This window comes from Neovison vison, chromosome 3 (genome assembly GCF_020171115.1).
Source record: "Neovison vison isolate M4711 chromosome 3, ASM_NN_V1, whole genome shotgun sequence".
Classification (NCBI taxonomy): domain Eukaryota; kingdom Metazoa; phylum Chordata; class Mammalia; order Carnivora; family Mustelidae; genus Neogale; species Neogale vison.
Genome location: NC_058093.1, coordinates 218,348,833 through 218,362,691, shown reverse-complemented (window position 1 = coordinate 218,362,691; position 13,859 = coordinate 218,348,833). Strand labels below are relative to the sequence as shown.

At 52.9% G+C, this 13,859-nt stretch overlaps 1 protein-coding gene across 1 annotated transcript; it reads left to right on the top strand.

Annotated features, from left to right (window-relative positions):
* Positions 1-1,729: 1,729 nt before the first annotated feature.
* MTFP1 (mitochondrial fission process 1) lies at positions 1,730-5,314 on the top strand. The gene is made up of 4 exons (XM_044241080.1): positions 1,730-2,045; positions 2,993-3,120; positions 3,506-3,738; positions 4,695-5,314. Exons 1-4 carry the CDS (start codon positions 1,979-1,981, stop codon positions 4,765-4,767), a joined length of 501 nt encoding a protein of 166 aa, XP_044097015.1. The 5' UTR covers positions 1,730-1,978; the 3' UTR covers positions 4,768-5,314.
* Positions 5,315-13,859: the final 8,545 nt, after the last annotated feature.

The following is a 13,859-nucleotide window of genomic DNA, read 5'->3' as shown; positions in this document are numbered from 1 at the left end:
GGGAGAAGGGGGCAGGGCTGGAGCTGACCTGAGCGGCCTGAGGCTGCGCCGGCCTCAGCTACTCCGCTTAGGAGGCATCATCCTGACCTTGGTTTACAGCGCTCTCTTAGGAAAATTAACCAATGAATAAAGCAACGTTCAGTACACAGGGAGTAGAAGTCAATGCCCACTGCCTCCCTCCTCGAAGCCCCTCACTCAGACAAGATTCACGCCTCAGTAGCGGACCACATAGTCGCCAACAGCTGGGGCGCACGCGCAGAAGCCCCTCCCTGTTTCCCCTCTAGCGCGCTTTTCCATGAGGCCCAATGACCAGATTGCTTCCCGATTGGTCCACGTGATGGAATATCTTCCGCCATCTTTGTTAAGGGCACCAGGGGGCCTCCTGGCTGCCTTCAAGGTCTGGGCGGAGGCTCCGCCCCGCCCGGTTTCTGGATACGTGCCCGAAGGTTCTAGCGCGCGGATTTGTGCGGGTCTGGGGAGAACGTGCAGCGCCTGCGGTGGGCACAGAGTGGGAGGGAAGCGGACGAAAGATGCTCACGTGGTGCTAGGGACCGTCTACTAATTCCGCGCCAGCACTACCGGTGTTTCTGGGGCTGGAGAGCGTTTTTGGTCGTCGCTGACCCGGCTGCCGTATATACGACCATACAATGACAGAGACGCCCAGGGCTGAAAATGGAGTCGTTAATATTGAACTAATGGTCTTATTTCCCTCATCCTAATTTGATAATAAAAAGCCAATTCTTTAATAAAATAAGTGCCTACTGGGTACCACGCCTCAACCCTGTGCTTATTTATAGCCCTGGGTTGTTGAAGAGGTTCAAGGAAATAATATGTGCAAAGCGCTTAGAAGAGAACCTTGACAAGTGAGCGCTCAGTAAATATGGGCTACTGGTAGATTTTACAGACGTAGATAAATAGATGGCACAACTGGGATTTGAACCCAGGACCCCCTCTCTACTTCTTTGCTGCCTGATACCTCCAAAATCCAAAGGATTCACGGTTTTAGTGAAGGGCACTCATTGCTCACGTGAGAATACTGAGGTCCAGCTGGGGAATAGTTTCTTAGTAATCATGACAACCCAAGACCACTCTTTCTGTTTTGCTCACTTCCATGATATCTTGCTTTCCCTGTCTCTTCGTTCGTTCGTTCATTCATTCATTCATTCATTCATTTTAACCATTCGAGGTCCTGCCCCAGAGAATCTTGGTCCGGGGGTTATGCTGATCCAGTTAGACCTCAGAGCTTGGTATATGAACATAGCACCTGGCAGGGAGAGTCCAAATATCCACCTCACCAGGGTGCTGCTCACTATTCACTTCCCCAGCCTCATTCACTCAGCTCAACTTGAGAGCGCGGCACCTGGAGCCACGACCTGGATTCAAATGTCAGCTTCACCTCTTAGTTGTATGACCTGGAAAAGTGACCCTTTGCGTGTGTGTGTGCCTTTATTTCCTCGTCTGTAAAATAGGGGTCCTGGGTTGGTGGGAGGCTTTTAGGAGGCAATCTGTCTAGAGTCTTTAGCCAACGGTCTGGCCAGTAGTAAACTTCATAAATGATTCCTTATCATTAATCTTTGCAACTGTCCCAGGACTGAACACGGCGTTCCCCATTTAATAAATTAATAAAACGAAGCTCAGAGTACAGTGTGTTGCCTGAGGTTATAAAGTGCAACTAGGAAGTGTAGCATGTCGCATTTGAACCCCAGTCTCTTAGGCTCCAAGACTACAGTCAGTCGTGGGAAAGGATTGCGCCAACCACTCAACCCCAGAGAAAACGTGAAGCGTGTTAATCTGCAAAACCCAAGCCTGGGAGAGGGGCTTCAGTGCGCGGGGTAATTTGCAGACGCTCCCTGCTGGCGGGGACCGCACGACCTGTCCTTCAGCCCGGGACCTTCAGCCCGTCCCGCCGCGGTAGTGGAAGCTGAGGTGGTAACGGCAGCAGGACCGGCTGCAGTGGCTCCTGCGGAGGCGGAACGCCATGTCCGAACCGCTCCCGCGGGGCGCCGAGCGCGACCTTTTCCGGGACACGTGGGTGCGGTACCTAGGTGAGTGCGGTGGCGAGGGGCACGGCGACTCCCCTACCATGTGGCTGGAGAGACAGGGGTCGCCGGGCGCCGGTCAGTGCCCTGGAGAAGGTGGGAGGATCGTAGTTCTCATTCTGCATGGGCCAGAGACTGGGCTCGGAGAGGCCTGGGGACTTGCCCAAGGTCACACAGCTCAGGTCGGCCCAGCTCTGCGCTCAGGGTCTCTGCTGGCCAGTCTCCCAGGTGAACGTTCCAGCCCGGCTGGGAGGAACGGGGTGAGTGGGCTGCTCTCTCTGGTATGTCTGGGCCTTGACTATGGAGTCACTATCTGGACTCTCATATGGCTCTATTTGATGCTTGGTTTTCTTTGGGGGCATACGGAGATAAACGGCGCCTCTCTCGTGGGCTGGTAGTTGGAAGGGTAGAATAAGGCACAGGAAAGACTGGTGCAGGGTGAGTGCCTCATCAGCGGACCTGCTGTTAGTCTCTGCCTTAGTGCACATGCTCCTAGAACCCAGACTGGGAAGGCAAGGGAATGATGATTGTGACTGTACTCAGCTCTCCCACAGTGGCCCTAGACTGGAGGTGGACTTAATGGTTGCCTTTTTAAAGACTGGGAAACAGAAGCTCAGAGAAATAAAATCACTTATCTAAGGTCACTCAGCTACCATTTAGCAAGCTGGGATTAGAATTAGTGCCCCCTTGTGGAGCAGCCCGTCCCCCCTCCCCACCACTGGAATTATTTTTATTTTTGGTTTTTTAGAGAGAGAGGGAAGGGGCTGAAGGAGAGGGAGAGGAGAATCGTGGGGCTCTATCTCATAACCCTGCGATGTGACCTAAGCCAAAATCAAGAGTCAGAAGCTTAATGGACTGAGCCAGCCAGCCGCCCCCCCCACCCGCCTCTAGCTCCCAGGGCTCACTTGCTCATTCCTGTCCACCACAGGAGTGAAATGTCTTCTCCCCAACAGGCTATGCCAATGAGGTGGGAGAGGCATTCCGCTCCCTGGTGCCCACAGCTGTGGTGTGGCTGAGTTATGGTGTGTCCAGCTCCTATGTGCTGGCGGATGCCATTGACAAGGGCAAGAAGGCGGGAGCCGTGAGTGTTGGCTTGCCCCTCCACCCCCCACCCTAGTCCACTCCCTTTGTGCTTCTGTCCACAGCCAGTGTTTGCTACAATGCCTGGTGGGACAGTCCAATTCTTACTACCTTGCCTGTTGCAATCCATACCCCAGTCCTGTTTGTAGGGTAGTGTCCCCTGCCCCCAGCATGCATGTGCCCTAGCCTGTACCCCAATTCTGGTTGTGGATGAGTTCACGCTCAGCCCTGAATTGGTACAGTCCAGAACCTGACACCATTGTGGTTCTGTCCCCACCCCCACTCCCCACTGGCCACCTACCTCCCCTGGTCCAGTCTTATGCCCCTTGTCCACAGGGTTTCCCACCTTTGCTCCTGCTGGATTAATTCTCTCTTCTCCATACCAGGTACCGTGCCCTGAAGCGGGCCGCAGCACCAGGGTGACCGTGGCTGTGGTGGACACTTTCGTGTGGCAGGCTCTGGCCTCTGTGGCTATCCCAGGCTTCACTATCAACCGTGTGTGTGCTGCCTCTCTCTACATCCTAGGCACCGCCACCCGCTGGCCTCTGTCTGTCCGCAAGTGGACCACCACTGCACTGGGGCTTCTGGTCATCCCTGTCATCATCCACCCCATTGACAGGTGGGTGCCCCTTCTAGCCTCAGGGGTCCTCTGAGAGATGTGGGGTGTCCCCACTTTGCACAGGACAAGAGCAGCACGGGAAGGGCTGACAGAACAGACTTCTGAGGCAGAAAGGACGGTCTGTGCCTGTGTTCTGGCAGGCACTTAAGCAGTAAAGGTATGGGCGGAGCCTTGAGGGTATAGGACACAGGACCACTAAATTCTAGAAGGAAACCCTAGTGTTACAGAACAATCAGAGGCAGACAGGATCAACCATTGGAGGGGATGTTGGGGAGATTTTGGTGACAGAAGCCCGACAGAAACTAGGTGAAGGAAAATAAGAATGATTTGTTTCATGAAACTGAGAAGTCCAGAGTTAATGCTGCTTTCAGGCATGGCTGGATTGAGGCACCCAAATGGGGTCATTGGAGTCTTGGTCTCCACATCCTGCTGTGCCCTTCTTCCCATACCATCCCATGTTGGTATGTTAGCTTCACTTGCTTTCCCCACGTGGGAGCAGAGATGGCCTCCAGCAGCTCCTAGCCTCCTCCCCACCAGCTTAGCAAGCCCCATAGGAAGCTTCTCGTAGTTGACCAAAAAAGTCCCAGGGAAGGCTGACATTGGTCTGTTCTGGACTGAGTGCCCACCTCTGAGCCAATTTCTCTTTTCTGATTGGCCACCCTTGGGTCACATGCCTACTCTTAGAACCAGAGAACAAGGCCAACTCAATCAGACCAATGTAGAGTGGGAGGAGCAGGCCTTTCCCAAGGGAACACAGCTTACCCAAGGGCCCTAAGTGAGCCTTTTACCCTCTCTGTGCCTCAGTTTCCCCAACTGAATAAAGAAAAGGGTGATGTCTGCCACCTGGATGGCACTCATGTCCTGCATCTAGGAGTCCCTTTCCTAGCGCTGACCTCCTACCTCCTATTCCCCCCTCTAGCTCCCAGGGCTCACTTGCTCATTCCTGTCCACCACAGGTCAGTGGACTTCCTCCTGGACTCCAGCCTGCGCAAACTCTACCCCTCAGTGGAGAAGCCCAGCTCCTCCTGACCCCACCTGGGTCCCTGGCCTGTGGGTTGGCCCACTCCCTGCTCTGGTCCAGCTTCTTCCTCCTGCCAGGGGATCTGGATGCCTGGCTCCCTGGGGCCTGAGGCCCTGGCATCTGGGCATGTTTGAGCCAGATGGAGACTGAGAGACAAAGACCTCAAGGAGCAGCAGCTGCGGTGACTCACAGAAAGGGAGACCTGACCCCCATCTGCTTCCATGGAATCTGTGATACTGACGGCGAGCAGACCTGTCTTTTGATAGGAAGGTAACCTCCTCCCATGGAGGATAAGCAGACAGAAGCCCAGACATGGCAAGGAATATAGATAGCCAAGATCGCTTAGCAAGCTGGGGACCCAGGAGTCCCGGTGGCTCGGCCCCGTGGCAATGTGGCTGGACTGAAGAGCAGCAGACATGCGGAGAAATGCAGGGGATGCCGTCACGGGCACCCTGAGGACTGATTCTCTAGCTGGCCCACCCCTGGTGCAGGATCTGCTCGGGCCTAGCTGGAAGGCAGGACAGCCCCTGGCCCAATAAATCCTCAAGAAACTGAGTTCTTTTACCTTTTCTTCTGTGGATGAGCAGGGATGTGGTGGTGGGGAGCAGGCCCAGGGGCCCTCAGAGGTAGAGGCTGACTTCTCCAGTCACACGTGGCTCACAGTATGTCAGGTACTCCTCGCCCACCGATGCTCCCCTGCAGATTCGGGGATCTCCCCCTCGGTGCTGCCATTCTCCCTTTGGCATTGGCCTCTTTGCAAGCCTGCTAAAGCACTGATACCTTTGAAAGGGTTACCACCTGAGCCTGAAGGTGCCCGAGGTGAAAAGAGCCCCCTTATGAGTATCACATGAGATTCCCAGGAGGAGACTCAGGAGCCTTGGAGAAAAGGGAGTGACCCAGGAGGCTGTCCCTGAGAGCACTGAAGGGGGCATTCCTCCTCGATGCTGGGCCAGGCCCATTTTTGGCTGCTAACAACTCGGAGGGGTAGAGAGATGGGCAGCCTGGGTGCACACTTGGGGGCTGACCCGTGCCTGTAGTGACCCCCTGCACCTGGCTGGGGACTTACAGGGGCCAAGGGACCGGGCAGATTGCTGGTGTGACAGGATAAGGGCTCAGGTGGTGGCTCGTGCTCTGGGGATGTCTGTAGCTACAGGGTGCGTCTGATGGCTGGGGTCCCTGATGGTGGGCCTTTCTCTGCTGCTCTTCTCATCCCACAGCCACTGGATTCCTTTCCCTGGCCCCCCTTGACCTCTGCCCCGTCTCCCATAGCTACCTTAAATGCTCTGAGTCCCCTTCTTGGCGCCTCTCCAGTCCTGCACCTCCCCATCTCCCCACCGGGGTCGACCCACACCTGCATTCCTGTGACATGTGGGCTCTGCCACCAGTTCCCTGCTCACTTAGTCTCTACCTTGGTCACTGAGGTCGTGGTATAAACATGTTCTTTTTTTGCCTCAGGACAAGTAACTTCATTTTCTGTCAACTTTCAGTATCAGTGAGCAGAAACTGGGTCAGAAGGTTAGAGGTGTGTAGAGGTTGGCTGGGTGGCTGGCTTCAAGCCTTCTGGTGGGGTATCTTTGTCTTCCCTTTGTCTCTGGGAAGTCCGCTGAGAAAGTTTCCCACCAGATGATCTGGTCCTCTGAACTGAGTCAGGCTTCTGACTCCAGGGGGTGCAGAGATGAGGAAGGGAGTCCTTTTCCAAAACCTGGGCCCATTTTGGGGTCCCCTTCATAGTGGGAGACATGGGGTGAGGGGCCCCTTGGCAAATCCCAGCAGAACCTGGTTCTGGCTTCTTCCCTCCCCCCTTCTTCCACTTGGCCCCCATTCATGGCCTGCCAGGGCGAAGCCCGAAACATCAGGGAAGTTAGCTGTGAGCTCTATGACCCCATCACTGGAAGCCACTCACCACCCTGAGCCGCCTCATCCCAAAAGATAACTGCTGTCCACTGTATATGGACAATCAGTGCTACCCCCTTCGTTATCTGGCGGTTTCTCTTTTTCTGCAATGACCACATGTGATTCTCCCAAGAACCGTATGTAGTACCCCAATATTTATAGCATTGTCCCCAATAGCCCAACTGTGGAAAAAGCGCAGATGTCCATTGACAGATGACTGGATAAAGAAGATGTGGTATATACACATGGAATGTTACTCAGCCATCAAAAAATGGAAAGCTTACCATCATTGACAACAGTGTGGATGGAACTAGAGGGTATTATTATGCTAAGCGAAATAAATCAATCAGAGAAAGACAATGATAGGATTTCACTCATGCGGAATTTGAGAAAGGAAACAGGATCATAGGGGAAGGGAGGGAAAAATAATACCAAATCAGAGAGGGAGACAAATCGTAAGAGACTCTTAATCGTAGGAAGCAAACAGGGTTGCTGGAGGGGAGAGGGGTGAAGGGGCGGGGTAAGTGGGTGATGGGCATTAAGGAGGGCATTTGATGGAATGAACACTGGGTGTTATATATGACTGATTAATCACTAAATTCTACCTCTGAAACTAATATTACATGAATATACTGTATGTTAATTTAAATTTTAAAAAAGAACCCCATGCAGTAGACAAGATCAGCTCCGTTTTAGAGATGGGAAAACTCATCTCTACAGGCTTGAGGTCACACAGGTACAAGTGAGCCCCATGCTCCCACACTCTCCATGTTAACAACATGGTCTGGCTGGTGGAAGCTGTCACCCAGCCCCCTCACACCAATGACAGGGACTGTGCTCATGGTGATGTTGATGTCCATCCTAAGCACGCATTTTCACCCACGGCCACCGGCTCACGACACAGAGTCTTGCAGGCAGGTTTTAGCTCCAGACCTAGGCAGTGGGGTCAAAGGAGTGCTCAGTGCCTACTGGAGTTTCCCAAGAAAGAGATGCTCACCAACGACTCTACCAATCACGGTTTTTCTGAGGTGGGGCTGGGGGGAATTAGTTCTCCAAGAGTAGGAGCTGGTGTTGGGTCTCTTGTGAGGTGAAGACCCAGGAAGTGAGCAGGCCCAATGCCTGCCATCTGAGAACATGGGCAGGAGCAGTGGGGTGGTGGGCAAACCCGTGGCTTGCCTGGGGGCACTGGAATCAGGGTGCTTCTCCCTTTGCTCCTTTAATGCTTGCTCAGGGGCCCAGCAGTCCCCTAGCCAGAGTGGGGCCTCTTCTGGATGCCTGAGACCTGACCCATCTACAGGCTTACTTTGCAAAACCTTATTGTGGGCCAATGAGTGGTGTGTAAGAGGGGTTCACAGGGGCCAGAACCAAGATCCTTACCTTATTCCGAATCCTTTTAAACACAGCCATTATTTAAATTAAATAATGGGTGGGGGGGTTGCGGCCCCTGGGTGGCTCTGTTGGTTGTGGGTTAAGTGTCTGCCTTTGGCTGAGATCATGATTCCTGGGTCTGAGATGAAGCCCCACACGGGGCTCCCCTCTCAGCAGGAAACTGCTTTCCCTCTGCCCCTCCCCCTGCTTATCTGTGCGCTCTCTCCCTCTCTCAAATAAATCTTTAAAAGAAACACAAATACACACTAAATTCACAAATAGCAAATCATGTTGTACACTGAAACTAATGTCATGTCAATTACTATCTCAAAAAGACAAGTCAGCAAAACAAAACCCAAGCAAGCAAAAAAGAACAGGTGGTAACACTGAAAGCTTCTTGATGATTTTAGCAGGCTTTGCTATGATCTGCACTCCCAAGGTTACTTGCATTTCTTGCATCTGTTTGGTGGCTATACTTTGTTAGAGTTATTGCACATTGCTTCCCAACTCCATTTAGTGACCTCTGGGTAGCCTGCAACAGGTCATGAGGGGACTATCTATCTGATGGAGATCAACAGATCAGCGTCCCCCTGCTTGAGGAGTGAGAGGTTAAATGTTTACCAGCCCACCATTGCTCTGGCCCTCCTGCCAACTTGCGGGCGGGGGAAAAGGGGGGAGGCTCACAGCACCCTCCCCACCGTGTAGAGCCACATCTAGGATCAGAGAGGGCAAGTGACTTGGCAGAAGCCTCACAGACTGCAGAGTCACGGATTAAGACTCAGCCCTGCTCTGCTCTTTCTTCTCCCAAACAGGCAGGGAGAAGGGAAGGTGGTCTCAGCTGCAGCTCCTGCTTGTCTAGAACCTTCACTCCAGCTTTCCGCCTTCAGCTGCTACCCCAGCACCTGATCCTCCGGCTCAGACCCTTCTCGCTCTTTCCTGGGTGTTCCCTTTCACTCATGTAGCTTCTGGCCCCAATCCTCCGCCACCACATGTCCTATCTGTCCCCTCCAGGCTTGGATGAGGGCAGCAGCCTCTGGCTTATCTCCCCCGGACCCTGCCCCCAGCTTTTCTATCTAGCCAACCACTTCTTAAAATGTTCAGAACAGAGCCCAGACTCCTTGAGGTGGCTCTTAGACCCATAGACCCAACCCTTTCCCCCTACCCTATATCTTCATCTCAGGTTTCTTGGATCTGGCATTTGTCTTGACTGGGGCTTTCTCATACGCTGTTCCCTCCAACTGGGAACCCCCTTCCAACCTTTCTCCACCGCTTCCTGCTGGCCTACCCACCCTCCCTCTTGACTACAGCCCACTCAATTCGATCCCCCTCAAGGTACCCTCTGATCCTCTAGGGCTGGCTTGGGAGCCTCCTCTGTGCTTCCTCCAGCCCAGTATTTCCTCCCCTGCCCAAGAGGGGGCCCAGACCCCTGCTGGGAGTGGGGGCAGGAGGCCTGTCTTTCCCCACCTCCTCAGGGCTTTGTCCAAGAACGTTCTGGGACTTGGGAACCCAGAGGCCATCTTCATGCAATGCTCAGCATCACCACAAAGAGGCAGCAGCACCCAACATCCCCTTGCTGGCTGTTTCAAACTGCCTCCAGGGTTAAGGAGAACAATGTGTTAGTCAACTGCTCCTAGTGTGGGTCAAGTCCAACGCTAAGCACTTCCTGTGGTGTTGCTCATTTACTCTTTACAATCACAGCATGGCTAGGTCCCTGTTTCTTGGAGTTGGAGTCACTGGCCCAAGCTCACAGTCTGGCCCCCATCCCTCCCCCCAACCCACATAACTCAACATTCCTCCTACCTTCTCCACCTTCCCTCTCTCTCTCCCCTAGCCCCCCTTTCCCAGCCCAGTTCTGATTCTGTATCTCCTGCCTTCCAGCCTGTGGTTCTCTACACAGTTGGTGTGCAGCTGACTCACAGGCTGTGTGACCATGGGCAAGTTGCCCAACCTCTCTGAGCCTTGGTTTCCTCACCATAGAATTCTCTGTAATGACCTGCTGAAGCTGCTGCCAGGATTACAAGATAAATGGCTCACAAAGCATTCAAGACAGGCTCACAGGGCTCCGCAGACATTGGCTATTATTAATGTGTCAAGACCTCTCCTTCAAGGACAAATGATTGAATCGCCACCTGATAGCCAACCCAGATATCAATTATGCCAATTAGATACTTCAAGAATTCCACTCCTAAGAATTTATTCAGAGGTGACCATCCCAAGGAGTGCAGCTGAGGGTTTTATTTGTATGAAAATCTTGGGACCTCCTTAAATGCCCAGTGCATGAAGAAACAGTCTTCTTTTTTTTTTTAATTTTTAATTTTTTATAAACATATATATTATTTATTTATTTGACAGAGATTACAAGTGGGCAAAGTGGCAGGCAGAGAGAGAGAGGAGGAAGCAGGCTCCCTGCTGAGCAGAGAGCCCAATGCGGGACTCAATCCCAGGACCCTGAGATCATGACCTGAGCCGAAGGCAGCGGCTTAACCCACTGAGCCACCCAGGCGCCCCTATAAACATATATTTTTATCCCCAGGGGGACAGGTCTGTGAATCGCCAGGTTTACACACTTCACAGCACTCACCAAAGCACATACCCTCCCCAATGTCCATAACCCCACCCCCCTTCTCCCAACCCCCCTCCCCCCAGCAACCCTCAGTTTGTTTTGTGAGATTAAGAGTCACTTATGGTTTGTCTCCCTCCCAGTCCCATCTTGTTTCATTTATTCTTCTCCTACCCACTTAAGCCCCCATGTTGCATCACCACTTCCTCATATCTCCCTGATATGATGAAGAAACAGTCTTCTGATCATGCTGATGGCTGAAATCTCCCCAGGGGCCTTCTGTTCTGATACCTTCTGTGACTCCTGACAGTCTGCAGGATCCCATCTGAACACCTCCGCCTGGCAGTCAGAGCCTCCAGGCCTTGACAGGCTTATCTCTCACCAGGACACATTGGCGCACCAGCATTCCTGCCTCCGCGGACACCTCACCTTTCCCTAGATGTGCCCTGCGCGCTAGCCTCCGTGCCTCCACACAAGCCATGCCACTGGCCAGGAGTGCCCTCAATGTCCAGCTCTGATGGCATCTGCCCCATGCATACTTCTCGACTTTTCCTCCCAGACAGGATCATGTTGCTGTACAGCATCCTCCATCATCACGCTCTCCCCAGCCCTTGGACAAGAGTTATGAAAGACACCCACGGAAAACCTGGAGGGAGGGTTTGCTGTATGCCAGGCCCTGCACTAAGCCTTGTGTTACATAACGTCTGTAAGAGCCAAAGCAATAGGCGCCATCACCATCCTACAGCTGAGAAAATGAAGCCCCCTGTGCGGTAAGCCTTCTGTCAGCATTAACTCTTCCCTAGCCTTATTAAATCCTCATAAGTCAGGAGGACTTTGGTGTCCTTTCTAAAATCAGGAGGCACAGCAGGTGGATGGGGGAGTATGGACATATTTGGCCCGTGCCCCACTAGCCATATGGGCTCCAGGTGAAGGGGTTCCTTCTCCAGTCCCCCCTTGGCCAACTTAAGGAAGCTTGTGGCGGGGGGGCAGTAGGGACCGGTCATGTTTCTTTTCATTATGCACCCCAGGGGGGCTTCTGTGTGTTGCTCTGGTCTTGCTGTAGCTGCCAGCAGAGTACCTGGTGAGTCTCCTCGAGGATACCTTGTCCCACGCTGTCCTGCTGAGTAGCAGCAGGAGCCAGACATCCTGGGCATACCTGGAGGAGGGAACTTCTTTCCTAATGGCCTATGAGTTGCTGTGCTGGTTGCCTTTCAACCCTTGGCCTCACCTCCCAATGCCTCCAGCCCTGGAGTCTCTTGTTTTTTCCCCCCAGCTGAGAGCTGAGGACAGCTCCTCTTTTGTGACCTTCACCGGGCTTCTTGGAAGCCTTTCAGCCTTGTCCCAGGCTGAGCAGGACCCTCCTGGACTTGAGGGCAATCCTGCTTCTTGCTGCTTGGGCTCCCCAGCCAGGCCCAACTTGGGGGGCAGAGGCCCACCCCAACTCTGCACCCTGGGCATTTAAGGCAGAGCCTGTCGTTCAGTAAAAACTTCGGAAATACTAAACAAATACCTTAAATTCGTTTTTTTTTAAAAGATTTTATTTATTTATTGGACAAAGAGAGAGATCACAAGTAGGCAGAGAGGCAGGCAGAGAGAGAGGAGGGAGCAGGCTCCCTGCTGAGCAGAGAGCCTGATGTGGGGCTCGATCCCAGCACCCTGGGATCATGACCTGAGCCGAAGGCAGAGGCTTAACCCACTGAGCCACCTTAAATTCTTAAACACACACACACACACACATAAATCCCTAAAACTCCTTTCTGGTCTTTGGTCTTCCCAAGGCCCCCTGGGTCGAGATGATAACTCCTGAGACAGTGTGGCAATGTGGTCAGCCCAAATGGTAAAAAAAAATTCACTGGGGCCTATGCCGGGATGAGTGGTCTTTTAAGCAGTTGCTCACACAGATGAAAAGACGTTTCTGGCAGAGAGAGGATAAGGTAAACTCAGCTTTCATTTTTTAAAAAATATTTTATTTATTTATTTGACAGACAGAGATCACAAGTAGGCCGAGAGGCAGGCAGAGAGAGAGGAGGAAGCAGGCTCCCTGCTGAGCAGAGAGCCTGATGCGGGGCTCGATCCCAGGACCCTGAGACCATGACCTGAGCTGAAAGCAGAGGCTTTAACCCACTGAGCCACCCAGGTGCCCCTCAGCTTTCATTTTAATGTCGTTTGATATCTTCTGAGTCTTGCCATATAAAAATTTCAGCCATTAAATATTTCCAGAAGAGCCCTGGCTTGGGATTTTGAATCTGAGTTCTGCAGCTGATAGCTGCATGTAAGCACCTTGGGCAGATGATAACAGGACTTCCTGCCTCAGTTTCCACATCTGTAAAACAGAAGTGGTTGTGCAGTTCACATGGCATGTATGAATTTGCCCCTAGTAGCAGCTATGATGATACTCAGTGCTGATCAAGCTTATTTATTTAGCAGCTTCTCCTTGGCCTTCCCACTGCCTTTGCCTCCCCCATGGGAGCTTGCCCAGAGCTTGCCCTTCAGTCTGGCTGGGGGAACCCACTATTCTGCCTTGATCTATAAGCCCCGTCCTCGGCAGTCATCCAGCCAAGGCTGCTCCTTGGGGAGGAGGCGAACACTTCTTCTGCAGCCGTCATAGACCCCACAGAGCTCTCCAAATGGCACCATCCTCTGGGACCCCCACCCCATGTAGGTGACCCTCCAGGTACTGGAGGTGAGTCTCAGCCTGGTGTGTGTAGCCGTGGTGGGAGTGGACTGTGAACCCCTGAGGATTGCCTAAGGAGGTCAGAGTGTGAGCCCTTTGTTCCATTGTGTTGAGCCTCAGTCTTCAGCCCTTGGTAGCACAGGGGTGCACCCATTTGGTAGGTGAGACCAGGGTAGGAGAACTGAAGTTCAACCACCTCTCTGAGCCTCCATCATCTCACCTATAAAATGGGTATAGCAAACACTACTCAGACCATTCAGGAATAAATGGAACTATGGTTGCCGCCTACAAGGCATGTGGTAGATGCTTGTTAGGAGGTGACCATACTACTTGCTGGGAATAACCCTCTTCCCTCTCTTCCCTCAGATGGCTTATCCCCTCCCTATGTAGAAGGCTCATGGCAGACTCTTGAAGCCTGCATCCAACCGCTGTCAAACTGGGCCATGAAACTCTGTAGATGAGTGTGTGGCTCTCGGAGATAGCACCTGAACTACCCAGAGGATATACACTTTTGTCTTCAACCGAGGGTCTGTGAGGCTGCAGGGGAGCGAGGGCGAGGGCAGGGGGCTTATCCCAACCCTGGAGTCTTGCTTCACTGGACCATT

Coding starts and splice junctions, on each gene's coding strand:
- MTFP1 (XM_044241080.1), top strand. CDS start 1,979: ATGTCCGAACCGCTCCCGCGGGGCGCCGAGCGCGACCTTTTCCGGGAC. Junction 2,046..2,992: donor CACGTGGGTGCGGTACCTAG/GTGAGTGCGGTG, acceptor TCTCCCCAACAG/GCTATGCCAATGAGGTGGGA. Junction 3,739..4,694: donor ATCATCCACCCCATTGACAG/GTGGGTGCCCCT, acceptor TGTCCACCACAG/GTCAGTGGACTTCCTCCTGG.